General features: G+C 40.8%; 1 protein-coding gene across 1 annotated transcript in view; it reads right to left on the reverse strand.

The window, feature by feature from the left end:
* Window positions 1-4,227: 4,227 nt before the first annotated feature.
* The window catches only part of LOC124267007 (phospholipid-transporting ATPase ABCA1-like), a 79,150-nt gene continuing 59,303 nt past the window's right edge, over window positions 4,228-24,074 (reverse strand). The window contains 14 exon segments of the mRNA XM_046701850.1: window positions 4,228-4,787; window positions 5,712-5,808; window positions 7,558-7,801; window positions 8,973-9,065; window positions 9,498-9,601; window positions 11,260-11,394; window positions 11,875-12,016; window positions 13,465-13,646; window positions 15,014-15,134; window positions 16,060-16,189; window positions 20,345-20,468; window positions 21,630-21,780; window positions 22,731-22,846; window positions 23,529-23,706. Of these exon segments, the coding sequence (XP_046557806.1) occupies window positions 4,663-4,787; window positions 5,712-5,808; window positions 7,558-7,801; window positions 8,973-9,065; window positions 9,498-9,601; window positions 11,260-11,394; window positions 11,875-12,016; window positions 13,465-13,646; window positions 15,014-15,134; window positions 16,060-16,189; window positions 20,345-20,468; window positions 21,630-21,780; window positions 22,731-22,846; window positions 23,529-23,706 (1,942 nt within the window). The 3' untranslated portion in view covers window positions 4,228-4,662.

Genomic DNA, 24,074 nt, shown 5'->3' on the forward strand with positions numbered 1-24,074 from the left:
GTGCCATGTTGTTTGCAGTAGACATAGAGCCTTAATCTTTATTACAATGTAGAGTTTGCCCTTCCTTTTCGTCATCTCAATCATGGGTTTGTCAAGTCCAGTATTTATACGCCACAGTCACATTGCAGAATGTGACATTAAAGAAACATTTAAAGGTATTATTATTTATAATAAGAGTGGGAAGAAATAGATTTGTATTGTGTATGAAGGAGTAGGATTGTCAGCCAGAGACTGCAAGTTAACTTGATGTTCTAGGCACGTAGTCTGTCTAATGAAACAGTATTGATACATTACTATTCCGAATGGACGTGTTGAAATTGTCTGGATTAACAGTTGTCAGACAATAAAGGCAAGATACTTTATGGATGGTAGCTTCTGTATCATGACGTGATGTTTCCGTAGAAATTCTAAACCATTGTCAGGCAACTTCACTCTTGCTTGACAATGGTATAAGAATCGATAAGATAAAGATGTTGTCATCTTGATAGTATCTTGCCTTTATTCTTATTACCAACTTCTAAAATGCCAATGAGATAACAATTGTCTTGCTAAATGAGTCCCTTTGTATATACACTGTATATAGATATGACTGTGTGACGTAACAAGGCTTCTCTAACTGTACCTCTATACGGACATCTTGTAATAGGATAAGTAACTGTTGACATGTACAGAAAATGTAAATAAATGTTGTGAAACATTCTGCTTATGTTTGTTTTTCAAAATGAAAACACATCTGTAGCTAAAAAATCTAATCTGTTTATTATGCATTGAATCTTAACAAATTGTACACTTAAAGTAACATTATTATATATATATTGTCATGTAAAAAATAAACGTGGTTGATGTCACAACTTTCACTGTGAGATCAGGTAAAATATTTACTAATAATTGCCTGCATTAATGGAGCTGAACACACTGACTTCAGTAGACCGTTCTGAGGAATCGACAGATCGGTTGGACATATGTGTCATCCTAATATCGAGTGAGGGGCTTTCTTTTCGGCCATCCAGCTTTAAGATAAAACAGATGGCTTTCTTGACAACAAACATAAGGATCTGGGTGCATTTGCACAAAGCTATCTAAAGGCTAAGGTGATCGTTATGCCCATACTTTAACATAGGCTCACAATCATCTTGTGCAAGTGGATCCTGTTCTGAAACATCACTATAAAAGGATATCAAAGAAGTGATATTTGTCCACTTTTTATACTGTCAACTTCTAAGAAATGCCCATAAACAATAAAATTTGATAAAAAGGGCCTAGTATTTGGAAACACTTTGTTACAAATATGAAAGTTGGGTACCTAAAAACTAATCTCTGACATGATCAATACATCATGCCCAGAAACGGTTGTGTGGACTGTTCCAGAGCTCAATGGAGCTAGATTACAAAGGGAGACTACTGACAAGGAAGTAAAGTACAACTGTCCTAATCTGTTTTAGAGCATTTTCAAAACGTGATCACTACTTTCAAAATATGGTGTTACACTAATGAACAGTGCTGGCGTTCTGACCAGCAGAACTACAACATATGTCGTAACACTTGTGACACAAACGTTCCACAAGACATTGTTTGCGAGAGATCTTTCAAACAATGCCTAGTTTCTGCAAGGTTGCAATAAAATCCAATTGCAAGGGAGTTGCAAGTGAAGGCTAAACCAACTGCCTGAAACAACCTGTGTTTTAATTTCCGGATGGTATTGTCTTGTCGCATATATACATTTATTTCCTATCACAGATCTAGCTACCAGGTAGACAATATATGAACTATATGACTTATAAACTAAAATATTAAACTGGGGAATTACTGATGAATAGAGAGAAAAAGACTAAAGCATATGACATGTTCAATATACACACAAATCCAAAACAGTAAAATATGGGTTTTTTTCCCAATATGTAAATAAAACACATAAAACGATACTCACAAACACTATTAATGATATATTCGCACACAAAACACGAAAGCAAAAAACCCTTAAAATTAATAAAACTAAGTTTTAATTTGTTGAACAGAAAAGACAACACCAGTATTTGGTTCTGCCTCTTAAAGAAATTCAAATCAGACTCCAGATTTCATAGTAAAATAACTGGATTCAAATCATTTGTGTGATGAACAAAACACTTGGGAAAGATATATTTCATTCAGACACATCTTTGTCACACTATTCCTGTATATGCCCAAACCCATCAATCATACATTCTTATACTACTCAAAAAAAGAGAGTTGAAGACAACTTGATTCACTCATATTATTATATTAACTCAGTCATGGCATGATATTGACAGATTAATTGTAGTAATATATTAGAATGTGTTGGTCTTTAACTTATTTTGAGAGGTATATTTGTTCTAAATGTTTCAATCATGTTCGGTGCTTACCTGCTGGTTAGCCATTTTACAATTTACGGACATATAAGCACTTGTATAACAGACATATTGCATCCTCATTGATACATACATGTATCCCATCAGACTCCTATTTCATATACAGATACATTCAATGGCCACCTTCGTAAAGGACAGCTGAGGGTGACACAAAGTGCCCATCAAAAGCAAAAAACTCTTTCTCCCAGTTGAAACATCACTCAATAATGGAGAAATACCGTAGTCAACACATAACTTCGGGCAGAGTAATAAGTGATGTACTGGTTATTTGTATTTTCATGGGCACAGTGAAGAGAACTCAAATGAGACAAGAAATTGAGAACATCAACAACTTGCACCATTTTGGATGCCAAGCTGAAAATGTGAAGCCCATTTCTGGTATCCCCGCCTCAATATCCAAAAATGATACTCCAAATTGCTAAACAGATCTATTTATATTATGTACTTCATATAGACTGATGTTACATGTCATGTACTTAAACCATAAGAACATGCAATCCTTGTCTATATATTTAATTATCTTCGAGCACAAACGCTGAAAAACAAGGATGATTTAACCAATATAAGACACGCTCTGTATAATAACCTCACATCATTCCCCTTCATACAAATTTTGATCTAGAAGATCAGAGAAAAATAAGATCATTATTTCTGTATATTAAGATCACCAATGCATTTTGTTCGTCTTACAATTAGGATAGTCTCTGTATATAATACCTCCAATGGCAGTTAAAAGCTAGAGTAAGTACCATGACAACAGGAAAGCACTGTTAGTATTGCCACACAATACATCTGTTGGATCATCATTATTATCATCATCACCATCTTGATACTACATAGGGAATTTACAAGACAAAGAATTATATAGACATGAAATATCATAAAAATAGGTTATTTCATAATGTGATATACATCAGTTGTAAATTACTCCTTCAAAATATGAAAGACATTATAAGACACTTGACACAATATTTGGATATGATGAGATTGGTAAATGATCTCAAGTTCTACAAAAGCATATATACAACATCCTATGTCTTGATTTAAATTCAACATGTGTAGGTCCAGCTGTTCATGTGCCATGTGCTTCTGTTAAGACCTCAGGAATGAGGGTCACAAATGGTATTGAGTGAGTATATCACAGTCTGTTAAGGCAATCAAGTAAGAGGACTATCTTGGGTCAATTTAAGTAAATGGTTCTTCTGACATTAAGAACTGGTCATATATTATACATATACTATGATCAGTCCCTTTGTGATGTTCAAATTAATAATGTTTATGATACACACCCACACACACACAAATACAAATACAAAAATCTCTCTGGGTGCCCCCTCCCCTATGATAAATGTCAGATCCTTACCATGCTAGCAAAGTAGGCCCAAAGTGAAACGTTGAAACGACACTAGGTCCTCTGACTTCATTCATCTATGGGGAAAAGTTTGAGTATCTTTTGTGTAACCATGTATACAATCATTGACTGTATTTACCATGTGTACCAGCGGGTAAAGTATTGTTACCATGTGTACCATTTGGTGTGGTATTGTGTTACCATGTGTACCACTGGGTGTGGTATTGTGTTACCATGTGTACCATTTGGTGTGGCATTGTGTTACCATGTGTACTGCTGGGTGTGGTATTGTGTTGCCATGTGTACTACTGGGTGTGGTATTGTGTTACCATGTGTACTGCTGGGTGTGGTATTGTGTTACCATGTGTACTACTGGGTGTGGTATTGTGTTACCATGTGTACTACTGGGTGTGGTATTGTGTTACCATGTGTACTGCTGGGTGTGGTATTCTGTTACCATGTGTACCATTTGGTGTGGTATTGTGTTACCATGTGTACTGCTGGGTGTGGTACTGTGCTACATGTGTACTACTGGGTGTGGTATAGTGTTACAATGTGTACTACTGGGTGTGGTATTTTGTTACCATGTGTACCACTGGGTGTAATATTGTGTTACCATGTGTACGACTGGGTGTAATATTGTGTTACCATGTGTACCACTGGGTGTAATATTGTGTTACCATGTGTACCATTGGGTGTAATATTGTGTTACCATGTGTACCACTGGGTGTGGTATTGTGTTACCATGTGAACCATCAGATAAGCCATTGTGTTACCAGAAAACTAAAGGGTGCAGTAATGTTGTGGTTGTGACAATAACATTTATGGAATGTTATCCAGGAAATATATTTGGTGACCAATTGTTTCACAATGAAAACAGCCTGAGCTAACATCACAGATTCTACATATATCACAGTTGCAAATCTACGCCACAGACACATCAGTCATAATGTTGTCACGGGCTCTGTTGGGGAGGATGAGGCCAGCGGTACTTTCTGTCACGCTCTGTTCATCCTCGATCATCAGGAGCTGTTGGTTGGGGTTCATGGCTGGAACAAAGAGGAACAAGAACTTGGGAGAATGGAATCTTGCATACAAATAACCAGTCAGAACTGGATGGAGATAGGGATCTGGTATACAAATAACCAGTCAGAACTGGAGGGAGAAAGGGATCTGGTATACAAATAACCAGTCAGAACTGGATGGAGATAGGGATCTGGTATACAAATAGCCAGTCAGAACTGGAGGGAGAAAGGGATCTGGTATACAAATAACCAGTCAGAACTGGATGGAGATAGGGATCTGGTATACAAATAACCAGTCAGAACTGGAGGGAGAAAGGGATCTGGTATACAAATAACCAGTCAGAACTGGATGGAGATAGGGATCTGGTATACAAATAGCCAGTCAGAACTGGATGGAGAATGTATCTAGCTACAAATCGCCAGTCAGAACTGGATGGAGAATGGGATTAATTCAATTTTCATGCCACAGTCAGCAACATGAAAGCTATAAGGTGGTGACCATACAAACCAGTGATTTACTTTATTGATAACATCCCATGCTATAATGATCTGATGACACCTAAGTCTTGTCCAGACAATCAACCATTCTGAGCTAGACCTCCTGCTCCAAACCCATGAAGATCCGGGTTAGAATTGGTCTTCAGCAACCCATACTTGCAAGAGGTGACTAACGGATCGGGTGGTCAGGCTCGCTGACTTGGTCGACACATATCATCGGTTCCCAATTGTGTAGATTCATGCTCATGCTGTTGACCATTGGACTGTCTGGTCCAGATTCGATTAGATACAGACTGCCGCCGTATAGCTGGAATATTGCTGAGTGCAGGGTTAAACAACAACCAAATCTCCTGATCCAGTTATCTACCTCTGACAAACAAGTACAGGTTGACATGTCATGATATCAGTGCACACACTCTGTGTGATATTGTAAAGGGGCTGTTGTCTCACCTGTCTCATATGCCCTCTGGCTCAGATCTGGAGGAAGTTCTTCATCTTCTATGTCCATGTCCATGTCTGTTTGCAGCTTGGCAAAGTTGATGAAGACCTAACCAGAGAAAGAAACAATACACTATTTCATCCATCATACAACTTCATGGAGGAATACCATTCTGATATTCACATCTCATTACTGAGAGTATGCAGGATCCACTGTAAGACCCCCATACCTTAGACCCCCACATTACTGATATTCTGTAGGATCCACTGTAAGATCCCCATACCTGGGACCCCTTTATTACTGAGATTCTGTAGGATCCACTGTAAAACCCCCATACCTTAGACCCACATTACTGAGATTCTGTAGGATCCACTGTAAGACCCCCATACCTCAGACCCAACATTACTGAGAGTCTGTAGGATCCACTGTAAAACCCCCATACCTTAGACCCACATTACTGAGATTCTGTAGGATCCACTGTAAAACCCCCATACCTTAGACCTCAACATTACTGAGATTCTGTAGGATCCACTGTAAAACCCCCATACCTTAGACCCACATTACTGAGATTCTGTAGGATCCACTGTAAGACCCCCATACCTTAGACCCAACATTACTGGGAGTCTGTAGGATCCACTGTAAAAGCCCCATACCTTAGACCCACATTACTGACAGTCTGTAGGATCCACTGTAACACCCCCATACCTTAGACCCCCACCTTACTGAGAGTCTGTAGGATCCACTGTAAAACCCCCATACCTTAGACCCCCACATTACTGAGAGTCTGTAGGATCCACTGTAAAACCCCATACCTTAGACCCCCACCTTACTGAGAGTCTGTAGGATCCACTGTAAAACCCCCATACCTTAGACCCCCACATTACTGATATTCTGTAGGATCCACTGTAAAACCCCCATACCTTAGACCCCAACATTACTGAGAGTCTGTAGGATCCACTGTAAAAAAACCATACCTTAGACCCCCACATTACTGATATTCTGTAGGATCCACTGTAAAACCCCCATACCTTAGATCCCCACATTACTGAGATTCTGTAGGATCCACTGTAAAAAAAAACATACCTTAGACCCCACATTACTGAGAGTCTGTAGGATCCACTGTAAAACCCCCATACCTTAGATCCCCACATTACTGAGAGTCTGTAGGATCCACTGTAAACCCCCCACATTACTGAGATTCTGTAGGATCCACTGTAAAACCCCCACATTACTGAGATTCTGTAGGATCCACTGTAAAACCCCCACATTACTGAGATTCTATAGGATCCACTGTAAAAACCCCACATTACTGAGAGTGTAGGATCCACTGTAAAACCCCCACATTACTGAGTCTGTAGGATCCAAGGTAAAACCCCCACATTCCTGAGAGTCTGTAGGATCCACTGTAAAACCCTTATACCTTAGACCTCACATTACTGAGAGTCTGTAGGATCCACTGTAAAACCCCCATACCTTAGACCTCACACTACTGAGAGTCTGTAGGATCCACTGTAAAAAACCCATACCTTAGACCCCTACATTACTGAGAGTCTGTAGGATCCACTGTAAAACCCCCACATTACTGAGATTCTGTAGGATCCACTGTAAAAACCCCACATTACTGAGAGTCTGTAGGATCCACTGTAAAACCCCCATACCTTAGACCCCCACATTACTGAGAGTCTGTAGGATCCACTGTAAAAACCCCATACCTTAGACCCCCACATTACTGAGAGTCTGTAGGATCCACTGTAACACCCCCATACCTTAGACCCCCACATTACTGAGATTCTGTAGGATCCACTGTAAAACCTAATCCACTGAGAAGACTAACTGGGTATAGTAGTCAAGACTGACCTGGTCGAGTGTTGTCTGGCTGACGGAGTAGCTCTCGATGCCCATTTCCTTCTTGCCACCCTCAATCTTGCCGAAGAGTCTAGCCAGGGAGATGGAGGAGGTTCCTAGTTGGTACTGCAACATGTTGTGGTGGCTTTCCTTCAGCACAGACTCGGGGAACTGCTCTCTGATGTAACGCTTCACAGGCTCCAGGTCGGGCTGACCTCCTGTCACCCTCAGGGTCACTGTGTACCCATTGCCGAACCTGCACGTTAATAGGGGTCATTACAGGCTCATATAACTCACAAGCTGTTTATACCATACATCAATGCTTGTAACGTATGCCTATGGACGGAAGAATTGGAGTGGACTTAATTAATAAAATAAGTTGAATTTGAACCTTGGCCCTTTGATAAGAGTGTCACAATCTAACTACATAGGAATCTGTCTATTACGGACTGGTCTGGGACCGACTCATTTGTCCAGATTGTAAAGCAGTCAGTATAAGACAACTTTTGTCCGTTACCGTAGACACTGCTCACGTTACCGTATATCTTGCATCAATACATACTGCCATGACACTTAATTTGTACTGATTTTGTATGGTCTCCCTATATCTTGCATCAACACATACTGCCATGACACTTAATTTGTACTGATTTTGTATGGTCTCCCTATGGAATCAAGCTGACGTGAGGTCATACTATCATACTGGTCATCTGGTTAATTCTATTGGCAAAATGAAATAATCCTAATAAACCTACTTGTTCATATAGTATTATGCAATGAGAGTAAATTTATTGGTTAGTGACAGGCAGTAGGGAAGTATTATCCCAAGTTATTACAATAATTTGAACATCAACTTATACATAGGTAGGCATATTATGTATTGTATTGTTATGTGAATCTTGTGATATATCTGTGAATAAAGACATTTCTAATCCTTAAACCACTGGGCTAGCCAAATGCTCTATCTTCAGAGATTACTACATGATGCTTGACCAAACTTATTTCACTCCATTAAACCCCACTTTACCACCTCTCAGCCTCTTATAGTATTGATATAGAAGATGTAATGCATCAGTATTTAAAGCTCTGTCAAATGACCCTGACATGAGTTTATACGTCTATGTTTAACACCACTCTTAGCAATATTCCAGTTATATGGTGGTAGTCTGTAAATTATCAACCGGATTGGACAATCCAGCAATCAGCTGCATGAGCATCTATCTATGCATTGGGAAACGATGACATGTGTCAGCCAAGTCCGCGAGCTGACCACCCGATCCCGTTAGTCGCCTGGGATGGGATCCTGATTGGGAGTTATGGTTGGTGAGGATGGACAGCGGGGGGGATTGGGACCAAGAGGGTGACGGATGGGAAGAGGGAGGGGGTTGTGTTTATATGAAAATGAAGGACAACTGGAGACAGCTCACCTGTTCTTGAGATGCTGTGTACTGCCGATACACTTGAACCTGCCGTTGACCATGATGGCCAATCTGCCACACAGTGCCTCACATTCCTCCATGCTGCAACAAGAAGACAACAACACTCAGAAACATCCTTCAACACCATCCTTTAATATCAGGGGCTTTCATTGGCATCAAGTACAAAGCAAAACCTGAAAACTGCTGAAAGTATTCATGTAGTTCCACGCGTTACAAATGTGTTAAACATGAAGTAAATAACACACTGGATTTTGGACAAGTGTTGTAATCGGCATTCAAACAACCTGATTGAATGAATGAGGTTGTATGCAATATTCAGTGTGGCACACATTGGTGTGCCCTTCATTTTTACCACTGTTAATTTTTCGGAAGAACGCACAAGCAAAAACAAGTTGACATAATGTCACCAGAATGATTTTACAAGTTTCTTTCACTGCACAGTAATGCCACTATGTTATGACAAACATGAAGTACTGTTGGCCATTTTGTCACCCGTAATCCAAACTGTCTCACCTGTGGGATGTTAGAATGATGGAGCGGCCATCCTTGATGATGCTGTTGATGCAGTTCCAAAGGAAGCGGCGAGCCTTGGGGTCCATGCCAGTAGTTGGCTCATCCTGGACAAGGTGAATGAATTTAATGTAAGTGAATTTGGTCTACAATCAGAATTTTGGGGTCAGCAGCTGCAAATACATTTCAGAGATGGAGAGTGAGAGTGAGGGAGAGTGAGTGAGCGAGTTTAGTTTTACACCGCACTCAGCAATATTCCAGCTATATGGAAGCGGTCTGTAAATAATTGAGTCTGGACCAGACAATCCAGTGATCAACAGCATGAGCATCTATCTACGCAATTAGGATACGATGACATGTATCAATCAAGTCAGCGAGCCTGACCACCCGGTCCCGGTAGTCGCCTCTTACGACAAGCATGGGTTACTGAAGATCAATTCTAACCCAGATCTTCATGGGTGAGTGAGAGAGAGAAGGAGAGAGGGAGGAAGAGAGAGGGATTGATGGAGGAGGAGAGGGAGAGTGAAATGGAGTGGAACAGGTGAAGGATGGGAAGAGGGAGGCGGATTGGGAGTTAGGGTGAGGGTGAGGGATGGGAAGAGGGAGGGGGATTGGGAGTTAGGGTGAGGGTGAGTGGGGTGAGAGATGGGAAGAGGGAGGGGGATGGGAGGAGGAGAGGGATTGGGGAGTTAGGTTGAGGGTGAGGGATGGGAAGAGGGAGGGGTTGGTAGTTAGGGTGAGGGATGGGAAGAGAGAGGGGGATTGGGAGTTAGGGTGAGGGTGAGGGAGAGGGTGAGGGAGGGAAGAGGGAGGGGATTGGAAGTTAGGGTGGGGGATTGGGGTTAGGGTGAGGGATGGGGAGGGAGGGATTGGGAGTTAGGGTGAGGGATGAAGAGGGAGGGGATTAGGAGAGGGTGAGGGATGGGAAGAAGGAGGGGGATTGGGAGTTAGGCCAAGGGTGAGGGATGGGAAGAGGGGGAGGATTGGGAGTTAGGGGTGGGGTGAGGGATGAGGGGGATTGGGAGAGGGTGAGGGTGAGGGATGGGAGAGGGAGGGATTGGGAGTTAGGGTGAGGGTGAGGGATGGGGAAGAGGGAGGGGATTGAGGGTGAGGGTGAGGGATGGGAAGAGGGAGGGGGATTGGGAGTTAGGGTGAGGGTGAGGGATGGGAAGAGGGAGGAGGATTGGGAGTTAGGGTGAGGGTGAGAGATGGGAAGAGGGATGGGGGAGGAGTTAGGGGGAGGGATGGGAGAGGGAGGGATTGGGAGTTAGGGTGAGGGATGGGAAGAGGGAGGAGGATTGGGAGTTAGGGTGAGGGTGAGGATGGGGAAGAGGATGGGGGGAGAGTTAGGGTGAGGGGTGAAGGGTGGGGATTGGGAGAGGGTGAGGGGTGAGGGATGGGAAGAGGGATGGGGATTGGGAGTTAGGGTGAGGGTGAGGAGAAATGAAGTAGAGGGTGAGGGATGGGAAGAGGGATGGGGAGGGAGGGTTAGGGTGAATTGAAGTAGAGGGTGAGGGAGTTGGGAGGGAGGAAGAAGAGGGATGGGTGGAGAGAGGTGATGGAGAGGGAAGGGGAAGCGGGTGTTAGAGGGTGAGGGAGTGGGGGAGCATGTGGAGAAAAAAAAAAAGAAGGGTGCAGGTAAGTGAGAGCGAGGGAGTAGGGGGAGCGTGTGGAAGAAAGGGGGAGAGAGAGAGAGAGAGGGGTACGGCTAAATGAGAGGGAGGGAGAGGGAGCGAGAGTGAATCAACCAGCGTGTTGGACTTACCAGGAATATAATGGGAGGGTTTCCGATAAGGGCGATGGCTGTGGATAGTTTCCTCTTGTTTCCACCGGAGTAGCTGCCAGCAACCACATTGGCATACTTCACCAGCCCCAGCTTCCTGATAGCCCAGTCTGCCACCTGCACACACACACCACATACAGCTTTCATAACAACTAGAAGTAGCAAGAAACCATTTCACCAGACCAAAATTATTTCTTGTTTTATGGATCCGCTGGTCATATTTTTCCAAGAGTAAGAAAAGACATAAAAATGAATTTTCCCCGCTCAAAAAATAAAATCCTAATGTTTCTATTGGCCAAAAATGTAAACTTACAAGAAATTGTTTTTTAGATTTACTTTTGGCAATTTATGAAGTGTATATGGGGCCAAAAAAACAAATACTTTTAGTATTTAAAAGGAATATTATATGACTGGTGATTTTTAATATTTTTTTCCCCCTCCTGCCTTGAGGGTTTTCCCGAGGACAAAAATCTGTAAAACAAGAAATAAAATTGGTCTGGCCTAATCAATAAAATCAATATGATTAGAATACCTTGCAAAATGTACATCTAATGCAGTATTATCATTTATTAACAAGTTCAAGACAATCCAGCTTACATCTTTGATGTTTTTCTCAGGTATGCCTCTGACTCGAGCGTAGAACTGTAGATGTTCTCGACCGGTGAGGAGGGAGTCCAGAGCATCAAACTGAGGGCAGTATCCCATCAGCTGCCGTACCTTCACCATGTCCTTCAGAATACTGCACAATGAAACATGGTTGTAGTGGATCAGGTCGCACACAGTCACATCAGACTTGAATTGTGATATGAAAATACTGATAATATGTAATGCTGGGGATTACAGTAAAGTAAAGTACAGATCTTAGTACTCTTTGGGGTTGACTCACATCTGGGATTCAAACCCAGGCACCTAATCTGGCTGACTGAGTTTGGTTTTTTACGCCGCTTTTAGCAATATTCCAGCAACATCATGGCGGGGGACACCAGAAATGGGCTTCACACATTGTACCCATGTGGGGATTCGAACCCGGGTCTTCTGGGTGACGAGCCAACGCTTTAACCACTAGGCTACCCCACCGCCCCAGGCACCTAATCACAAGCAATAGAAGTAAGCAACCTAATTCACTCTGTTACCACAGGTTCCACACAAATAGAAATCTGACGACTATTAGTCTACAGTCAAGTCATAATATATGATACATATTGAAAATGTTCACAATAAACACATATACAGTCAAATCCCGATGAGTCGAGTGCCGGTGTCTCGAATATTATGCATAACTCGAAGTATATGTCAGTCCCGACCATTCCCTGTTATAATTGTCATCATTCAAATACTGGTTACACGAATTCGTCTCATAAATACACACGATGACTCAAGAAGGAAATTTGGTCCCATGAGATTCAAACAACAGCAATCTTGTATACATAAGCCGAAGTCAGTCAATGAGAAGTTGATTGGTGTAGCAAACTGATCCAATTAACAAACCAGCGCGGCTCACACCTTTCCGCCATTGACGGGTGAGTTCAAAAGGTAGATTAGTGATTTTACGGAATTCACTGTCTGTGCTAATCAGACTGGAACTGATAAGGTGTCCCTATTAGTGATATGGAAATCATTAGATAAACAAATGCTTTGGCAGAGGAATTAGGACTGGATCATCATTTTTTCTACCCTCATAGACATACCTTTGTCTCGAATACATCGATAAGTCGAATTTATTACTTGGTCCCCAGCGATTCGACTCAGTGATTTGACTGTACTTACTAGTTTGTTTGTTCAACAGACAAAACAAACATGGTTCAAGACCTCATAATTATTTTCAATTTGATATATATCATTTTACACAGAATATCATGACACAGAATATGAATGTTAGAAAAATTTGATCAATTCCATATATTCATTAGTTGACTAGTTTCCTGATACAGTGTGTGAGACTTTGTTTTTTTATTGCTGAACGATGTTCACTGATTTTATTTCAGTCTACATATACTTTGCAGTACTGATCAAATTTGTAGTCTGTGAGGTTCCTGTTTTTGACTGTTTTATTAATAAGATAAACCACAGAGTTATTTATAAGGTTTCCACATTAAGCCCACAGTTCCCACTATTGCATCCCAAAACACAAAAGATAAAGAAGTCAAATCTCAACGATACCACTGACAACAACAATGAGGCTTGTACCTCATTTCACTGACAGCTGCCGAGCCACTCGTGACGTCCACATCTCCTGTCAGCATCTTGAATGTGGTTGTCTTGCCTGCTCCGTTGACACCCAGAAGACCAAAACACTGCCCCTTTGGCACGCCCACACACAGTCTGTCTACGGCTGTCAGGCTCCCCTTCTTCCCAGGGGTCCAGTAGGTCTGAACAGAGAGAGAAAGACAGTGGTATCGTACATGTCATTGACAGGCCAAACATGTTTGATCCAACAAGAAGACAAAGTCATCAATATCCCCCGCAATGGCAAAATATTCTTCATGATTATGTCTACGAGTTATGATTATGTCAAATATTTAGGTGTGTATATAGAAAAGTGGAAGGAGAGTATTGAAAGGTTTTTAAAGTTCTGCTCGAAAAAGGAGCACTATCACCAATTTCAGCCTAAGTCAAACTTGTAACCATGGAAATGCCAAAAGTATTTTATTCAGAAATCCAAAACAACCAAAAGGCACCAGTACACCACCAGACCAATCTATGTGCCAAGTTTGGTGAAGAAACATTGAACGGTTTTAGAGTTCTGCTCCGGAAAAGAGCACAACCACCAATTTCGGTCTAAGTCAAACTTGTTGCCATGGAAACGCCAACAATATTTTATTCAGAATTCCAAAACCACCAAAAGGCACCAGTACACCACCAGATCTATCTGTGCCAAGTTTGGTGAAGACATATTGAGCGGTTTTAGAGTTTGAAAAGTGAAGAAAGTCAAAGTGAACGTTGCCATGGAAACGCCAAAAATATTTTATTCAGAGTTCTGCTACCAAAAGGAGCACTACCACCAGACCAATCTATGTGCCAAGTTTGGTCAAGAAACATTGAACGGTTTTAGAGTTTGCTCGGAAAATGAGCACAACCACCAATTTGGTCTAACAATATTTTATTGAAACGCCAAATTTTATTCAAACCACCAAAAGGCACCAGTACACCACCAGATCTATCTATGTGCCAAGTTTGGTGAAGACATATTGAACGGTTTTAGAGTTCTGCTCCGGAAAAGAGCACTACCACTAATTTCAGTCAAAGTCGAACTTGTTGCCATGGAAACGCCAAAAATATTTTATTCAGAATTCCAAAACTACCAAAAGGCACCAGTACACCACCAGATCCATGTATGTGCCAAGTTTGGTGACGAAATATTAAACTGTTTTAGAGTTCTGCTCCGGAAAAGACAAATGTGCACGGACGGACGGACCGACGGATGGAGTCCATTTTAATACCCCCCGCAAAATGCGTTGAGGGGGATAATAATATCAGAACTTCACCAATGGGCTATAGAACAATATGTGAGAGGCACTGTGAGTGAGTGAGTGAGTGAGTCGGGTTTTACTCTGATTCCAGCAATATTACAGCCACATCACAACAGGTCATTGTTCACACATTAGTGAGTGAGTGAACCGGTGGTTCAAATCCTATCGAAACATTAAAAGGTCTCAGACATTTACACCTTTGGTGAAACCCATGAGCATGGGTACTGGGCTAACGAACCCAGAAACATACTTGATTCCAGTCTTACCTTGGTGAGGTTCTCCAGCTTCAAAGTGTCATTGTTTGCCCCCCCTGACATGACCCGCTGACGTTCCCGAGCCACATCAATGTCCTCGTTGGTCAGTGGAGTGGTTGCTCCCTTTACCTTCCTGTAACATAGACAGGTGTCCACACAGCTTCAACACACAGCAACTCCATGTAACCCAGTGGTAAATGTCTATGGTCTCAGATATATATAGTCCATTGCTCAGTCAAGTGACTAAGTGAAATAACTAGAATAGGAAAACCTATTAATTCTACACTATCCTCTGACTAATGTACAAGATAATGCATCCAAACCTGAAAATTAAGGCAATTCAATGCAATGTGTAACAAATCTGTTTAAGTAAAATCTGATGTTTCATACAAACAAGGTTCATTCATGTTGCTATCCCTACAGTCATCTCTACCAAACAAAATGAAACTCTCTCCAAATTACTTTTCCGGAAGGAATTCATGCATAAATGTATAAAAAGTTGCATCGAAGTAAATATGTCTGATGAACTTCTCTAATGGTGAGTGAGTAAGTTTAATTTTACACCCCACTCAGCAACATTCACTAATACACATCTGGGCAAGTCAGTAAACATTGGAAGAAAGTGCATTGTGACAAGGACATAAACTGCTCTCAAAGATTTGGAACTGAAAAAAAATAATTAGAAATACAATCCAGGGTTAAAACCCACATAAGATTCTCTCACATGAAAGGGATGCAACTCTGCACAGTGGAGTGAAGCATCTTTGACAGCTTTGTTTGTTTGCACTCAGCAATATTCCAGCTATATGGCGGCGGTCTGTAAATAATCTAGTCTGGACCAGACAATCCAGTGATCAACAGCATGAGCATCGATCTACGCAATTGGGAACTGATGACATGTGTCAACCAAGTCAGCGAGCCTGACCACCCAATCCTGTTAGTCGCCTCTTACGACAAGCATGGGTTACTGAAGATCAATTCTAACACGGATCTTCATGGTTAACTTCTCTAATGGATGCTTATGAGCCCTAGATTGAGATGTTTGCTGTAGGACTCACCTTGGTTTGATGAAGAACCTGTACTCTATTAGCAGGTTGAAGATGAAGAATACGATACCCAGGGCAAACATGGCAAACAAGTTGCGGCCAACTATTTTCCAGTCAAACAGGTTGTACTCCAATGTCTCACCTGGAAAAAATGCTCACTAGTAAGAGGTTTGATGAAGTGTCATGTTTTAAATGCCACACTCTTATATTTAACAGTAGCCTATAGATAATTGAATGTTGACAAGATGATCCACTGACTGATACCATGAGCACCTTTCCACACAATCAGAGCACATGGACACCCCATCAACAAAGTAACCATCCTGACCACAAAACCCAAGCTACTTTGCATGACAAGCATAGAGACAAATTCTAACCCAGAATCGACCACCTCCGCGGTGTAGTGGTTAGAGCGTCTGCCCAGAGAGCGGAAGGTCACGGGTTCGATACCCAGGCACGTCATACCAAAAGACGTTAAAATATGGTACTTGTTGGTCCCTGATTGGCGATTGGCATTAATGGGTACAACAAGGACTGGTTGGCTCGGAGTCAGAATGATGTGTCTGAGTGGTGTATTCATGCATAACTGCAGCATGGTATCTCAGTGGGCTAGCACAATAAAACCAACTTAAGTCTGGGCTAGTACAAGCAGTCACACACACATGCACATCGTCATATGAGCAAAATTTTCTTAACTGTGATATTAACCCCCTTGATGCCGATTTTTTTTTCAGGCGCACATCTTCAAACGCTTTGAAAAGTGAACGTTGTGCAAGAATTGCGCTCGCGTGGTCCTGGATCTACGTACGGCTATAAAATTACACAGAAATGTAGAATATTAAATTTCCTATCCGTTGGTATAAATATAAGTGCAACTACCTCGGCGGTTTGAGAAATAGACCTTGCTAAATGTTGTCCAAATTTTTGTTATGCGTTAAAAAACAGTAAATTTCTCCGCTTTTTATCACACACCGATAAAAGCACTGTGCTACGAATTTTTTATTTTGGCATCTTAACGGAAAGTGTGAGCGAAGAAAATACAGCCTGTTATCTGAATGACATAAGTGTATATGAATTGGATTTATGTGCTTATGCCTAACATTATGCGCTCAACATTAAAATGACTGCGCTAATAAATGTCAAAATGGATTTTTTCTCTCTGACGTCAAACAACGACAGAGAGGTCATACACGAATAATGATAAGGGGCATAACTCCATTATGCTTAATACTAGGTCAATGTAACTCAGATCACATGGAGAGTATTTGTTGTGGATAAGGACGCCATATTTTCGTTATTTTATGTTCACGGTGAACCAAACTATTCCAATTCAAAGTTCCCCAATACGAGCGGATCACGCTTTGGTAGTTTCACAATTTATAAGAAAAGATGACAACGTACTACATGTGAAAGCACGTAATAGCGATTTGGAAGGCCCTATCCGATATATAAGTTAGTTCTTAGATTCCCATATTCCCCTGTTTGTGTAGATGTATTTTGACTAATTTTGCATCGTTATTACCAGAGTACTAGCCATATCTTCAAATGTAATGAAATTGCTGAAAATAATACAACATTTTAGTTGACGTCATTGCTTGTTTTGTGCATTTTGCGATGTCGGAAAAAGACGACATTGGTATGCTGATTCTCACCTAATTTCCGTTAATTGTGTGAAAGGTCTCGGCTTCTTTGTCAGAATTAACACTCTTTAAACAAAACAAAAAAATGACTGGTTTTTCCATTTAAATAGTGTCCTGAATATATCAACAATTAGACAGCTTGACTGTGTATCTTATCATGAGCAACATGGGCACCTGTTTGGCATCAATTTAACGTAAATGAAAAATAACACCCGAATATTTTGTTTAGGATAAGAATTTTCTTTATTTATGATTATGTAGCTATTTCTCTTCATAAGTATGCAATGGAAGATGCAAAAAAGATAGCTTTTTACATATGGATCTACTACGTACTATATATTAGAATATGGATGCAAGATTTGTCTAAATTAAGACATGACATGGTTTATATATTTTTAAACAATTTTTGTATAAATATAGTTTGATATCCTATCATCACAAAATTTTAAATTTGAATATGAATTGATTATATTATCGAAAACAATGATAGTGAATCATAAAACGTTTCCGACAAACGCGCACCTGGTCAATCAATATACATCATTGTTTTCTCTCTAAAACGACACAAAAAATGTGCAAAGAACAAGACAATTCCTTTAAATGTGTGTGCATATACATTTCATAACATACATAAATCATTTTCATTAAATATTATCAGTTTCACTTATAAGGTTTAATCAAATCGCCGTTCATTAACCTGTTCATGTGAAACTGCAATATTAGTTCAAATGCATTGAATATTGTACATCATAGGAAGTAAAGTAATTGCAGTTATGGCTATGTTTGATCTTCTAACACTTGTGTAAAGGTTTAGAATATAATGTACTGCACTAAATGTGTCAATTTCTTTTGTAAATATTATTCAAACAATCAAAAACTTTCAAAGAATAAAACACCATAAACCCTATATGCAGGTATGATATGATATTGGACAAGGCTAAATATAGATACTGAGGTCAGTTTCATCAAAAAGTCTCTGAACTATCCCCAAAATATACATCATAATACTGACAGTGTAATCTGAAGGATTGGGTGATTGTGTTTACTCTTGTTCAACCGACCTTCACCTCAAAGAAATTGCCTAATATGTACAACAATGTTGACGTATGACATCAGTACCGATGACCTATTTCTTACAAAATGGCGGGTTTGCTGACAAGGATACACAGGATTTTGCGAGGACCCTCCCATTGATTCAGTGATCGTTTGTACATAAATATGACATGTAAGTAATCAGAATGATTCTGACTATCTGTGTATTGTTATATGTTTTTATCGTTTTCAATGTGAGTAAGAGAAGAAGCCAGAAATGCTGATAATTACACTTGTCGTTCTGCGTGGTTTTGTGTCAGTCATGGCGTCACGCTGCACGGAAACTTTGACAATTTCTTATGAATTATCAAATCATTGCATTTTATGTATTTATAATTTCTTATTTCTTACTACGATACTCTTTCCATGCATATTCCAAAGGTATTGAGCCATTGCAAGCAATGAATAGACGGATGAATGTTTGAAAATTTCAGAAAATGCTACGCAGTGTAAAATCGGAATTTGTCTTTGTTTACATTCGAACCAGCACAGTCTTTTCGAGCACAGCGTTCGTTTTCACACCCAATATGTTTCGTCTCATTTTATCTGGACAGTTTGTATTGGTAACAAAGACCAGTTGAAATTATATTCTAAAATGTATGGGGAATTCAGTGATGCATTTTTCGAAGCTGAATATGAAATATACGTGATGTAATAGGTGTCTCAATACCGGCCTTCGCGAAACGTGATTTTGTAAACTCTATCCAATATGGAGGAAAGCGCTCTACGGCGTTCGTGTAAGTGTATTTTCGAAAACATCCCAACTGATTCTAGATTCATCGGCAACATTTCAGAATTATCATTAGCGATTTCATGTAAAAGTGATATCAGTGTTCATCAATATGAAATTTTTGAAATTCAATACTCCCAGTAATTATCCGATTTTCACATTTCAAAACATACAACAAATAACGCTGTGAATTGCGATTTCGTACTGTGTCAAAAATGACGACATTTTCGATGAAGCCTATTTTGAAAGGTCATTTTCAGCACTTGAGCTTTGTCTAAAATAATAGTGGATGGTATCAAGAAACAGGAAATTTCCCACAGAATTCGAAACTGTGAAGTGTATTTGTGTGCGTGGGATATTTTGATTTTTATTGGACTTGAAATTGAGGGTTGAAGGGGAAGGACATATATGTCCCTGTGGCATCCAAGGGGTTAAACCCCAATTCGCCTCACCCAATCTAACCTAGAATCACCTAGAGGATCACTAGTCAGGGTCATCAGACATTGTGTTTGTGGGACAGGGTTTGGATTAATGTTGGTAATAGGGACAGGCAAGAGGCAAACTTGAAGAGGCAGGTTCATACTCAGGGTCAGTTCTCTAAGGCTTGGTCCAGGTCAGTGTTTTGGAAGCAGGGTCAAGGTCAGAATCAGTACTTAAAGGAAAGGGTTTGCTTCAGTGATGAGCTAAACATTCAAGCCATTGTATCCTCTATTTGTGATATCATTACAACAGTCTGATGAGTACAAGACTCAAGCTTCAACATTCATTTGTAATGAAAATATAGTCAGCTTTACAACCATCTGCATAAACATTCAATAATGATGCTCTGACATACCAAATCTAGAGATGATATCGGCCTGCAGCTTGTAGGCGGTCATGTCCATCAGTCCTCGGCCCAGACAGTAGTGGGGCATGATCAGGAAGGCCTGTTTCAGTATCTTGTTAATGTCCGCAAGACCCTACAGTGGCAATGGGAAAGAGTAAGTGCATAAGAAACTGATCCATTTTTTTTAATGTGAGGCACAATAACATCATTTAATCAAAGATCATCAATCATGCCATCAATCATGCCACCAATCACATGCCATCATCATGATGGCAAAGAGAAACATTAATAATTTGTTCAAAAAAGAAAGAAAACTGAACATGTTCATTATAAATTGAATATTTATAATTTAGTTATCCTATCTCACATTATGCACTTTCCATTTTTCAGCCTCTTGTAACCTGGGATGAGAATGAAGTTTTGAGAAAAACTCTGAAAACTAGCCAGGGGTCTAGGGGCAACAGATTTAGACGATTCATGAAAATGACCTTTGGCCTTATGAAATTCCCGGAATTCCGCGGATCCGCAGAAAATTCTCATTCCTGTGTAACATCCCAGCTACAGTTATTGTTGTATGTCACCACAGGAAGTTCGTGCAAAGTGTGCATCTTGTCCTGACTGATCAACACCCAACTAAAGTCATTCACTTGTTTTGGAGCTGGAACCAATCTTGTAATCTTGTAGACTAGAACTTGTGATACATCGTTTCAGAAACCACTTAGCAATACTTTACACAAACTCTCAGGGAGTGGGCGTTCAGAGTCGCTTGATTTATTGCCGTATCATTGTCAAGGGACAATCATGAAGCTAGGAGACAGGAATCCCTGCTCCGTCCTCATTTTTAACAGGCCCAAGAATATAAAGACCTGCCATTGGGTCAAAATAAGGTTCAGCTTCTTAATGTTGACTATCTAACCAAGCTGATGTAACAATTGGAAGGTGGAAAATAATTGTTTTAATTAGGAGAGAATACTTTTATGAGTGTTTATTCACCTAGAATACCTTCAAATAGAAGTAAAAGTCTGTTTTTCAATGAAAATACTGACTGACTGACTTACGTACAGTAAAGCAAAACAAAATTACAGTACAGGCCTAAAATACTGACACTTCCAAGAGCACTGGTGCAACTCGACAAAAACATGAGAAATATTTTAGCATCTTTGCCTTTATATTAGGATCAACCAGGAAACTAGAAACCTGAAACTTTTGGGGTGACTTTCCCACAGATCTGGTCACGATAACTAGGTACTGTAGTGTTGAACAAAACACAAACTTTGAACCAGACTAAACTCACTTCATCGTCCTGCTCAAACACCTCCAAGATGAAGGTTGCCAGGGTTGATACAGTTCCCAGGAACACGTTCACACACGACAACGCAACAAAGGCCGAACTTGGTACAGAGAACAACCGAGCAAACGGGTACATGAGGGGGATGATTGCAAACCTGAAACAACATGTGTAAAGATGTTACTACTGAACCACTCATGATGTCACAGAGCTCCAGGTAAGATTTAGCTCAGGTGGGTACTGTACCCACTGTATTATTTTGGAGTGGGTATTATGAATGTTGAGTGGGTATTTCATTTTCCGTTACCCACTGCTTTCAAATTTGTGTGTATTTCAGTCATTTTACTCACCTAAGTATATGTCATTGAGTAAGTTTACTAAGCAGGTTTTTCAGTGCGTAATTGGAAATTTTCTATGCTTATTTTATCCGGATTCGCAGCTTATCTGGGCCTCTGATGTCATCAGGTCAATAGAGAGTATCAGAGTATCACAGATTGCATTACTAACAGTCAGAGGAATATAAAAGCGGTGTGCATGTTTTTATATCTGATCCAGACAAAGAGTGAGTGTTGTTGTTTTTAACTCAGCAGTCAACAACTACACTACAGTGAGTCACAGAGTCTAGGCGAGACAAACAATTGACCAATGGCAATCTTGATACAAATGCAGACACACATGGTACTCTTAAACATGCATTAGGGACAGGAGTTCATTCAGCAATAGTTTCACACGTTTCTGGGGTTGTGGTGTGGTGTGGTGTGGTGTGGTGTGGTGTGGTGTGGTATGGGTGCATGGTGTGGTGTGGTGTGGTGTGGTATTGGTGCATGCGTGCGTGCGTGCGTGTGTGCGTGTGTGCATGTGACACATGGTGTAGCCATATTGGAGCAACCTGTATATAATCCATTCAGGGCCATACAAAACAGTAGGTTATATTATGAGCACACCCAATGAACCAAATACAAGGTCTGACCACCTGGTCCAACAGTCAACTGTTATGCCCAGCAATCCAGGGTTGGTGACCTTTTTGGCCAAGGGTTCCACATGATCCCTCTCCTAGGGCATCAGTTGGCCACTACCAACATGAGCAGAACAGGACATCATGCTTACCCATAAAGGAAGAGTAGAGCCACAAGACATGGGGCATGGCCAGGGCCAACATAAGCCTCCTTGTTGAAGCACAAGAATATTATAAAACACAGCAGTGCAGGAATAAGGTAGTTCATCTGAAACAGGAAAACTTTACAATGTATCTGACAGACAGTGTTTAACAACAAAATGTATTTAAAAATCTGTGCAATCAAAATAACCTGATCATTTACCACCCTACATGACCCCACAGTTATTACAGTCCCCCTGGGATGTGAGGCCCAGTAATATCATAGTCACTTCCTGAAGGAGCCATTCCTTGTCATACTAACTTCTGGGGTATCAGAAAAACAACAGCAATCTAACATCCTATATGTCAGTTGGTGATTGAGCTGGGTTTTACACCACTCTTAGCAACGGTTCTGCAATATTTCATGGACACTGAACATGAGTTTCTCACATTGAATACAAGTATGGAATCAAACCTACACTTTGTTGATGCGAGAAACAAATTAAACAATAGGTCCCCACTCCTGTTATTCCATGACGGATTAAATATAGTCCTATGAACTGACTGACTGACTGAGTTTGGTTTTACGCCGCTTTTAGCAATATTCCAGCAATATCACGGCGGGGGACACCAGAAATGGGCTTCACTCATTGTACCCATGTGGGGATTCGAACCCGGGTCTTCTGCGTGACGAGCCAACGCTTTAACCACTAGACTACCCCACCGCCCCCAGTCCTACGAAAGAATTAGGTGTTCTTTAACTAAATTTAACTGCCATATAAATCAAATGAAGTGTAACTGCTACTCACCATATCCCAGGTGAAGTTGGCCACCCAGTAGATGGTGGGGTTGATGCCGCTGACAAACTGCAGGTGCTTGCTGTTGGACACTCTCTCCTCAATCAGCACCAGCACAAAGCTGGCTGGGATGAAGGACATGGCAAAGATGACACAGATGGCCACCAGGACGTCTATGGCACTGTTCATGCTGGAAGGGGAAGAGTGACATGTGATCAACAGATGTGATATGTGGTCAACAGGAAACAGTGAGATGGAGAGATGGTCAAGACAACACATCATAAAATATATTGTCAGTCTGGTCAAGATGACGCAGATGGCCACCAGGTAGTCTATAGCACTGTTCATGCAGGAAGAGAGGAGATGATGGTAAAAATGACGTAAAACGTAATGGCGTTCAAGATGAGTTGCTGTTAGCTATAACCTGGGCCTTCTTCCACAGGGAGATCTTAGTGCAGAGATTGTATACGCTGCTGCAAGGATATGGGAGATATGACAGCTGTAATGTTAAATGTTAATGTTAATGTTTTCTGATAGTTAATGACGCTGTGGAAGAAC

Source organism: Haliotis rubra, unplaced genomic scaffold (assembly GCF_003918875.1).
Source record: "Haliotis rubra isolate DU_JTF1 unplaced genomic scaffold, ASM391887v1 Scf1295, whole genome shotgun sequence".
NCBI classification, from domain to species: domain Eukaryota; kingdom Metazoa; phylum Mollusca; class Gastropoda; order Lepetellida; family Haliotidae; genus Haliotis; species Haliotis rubra.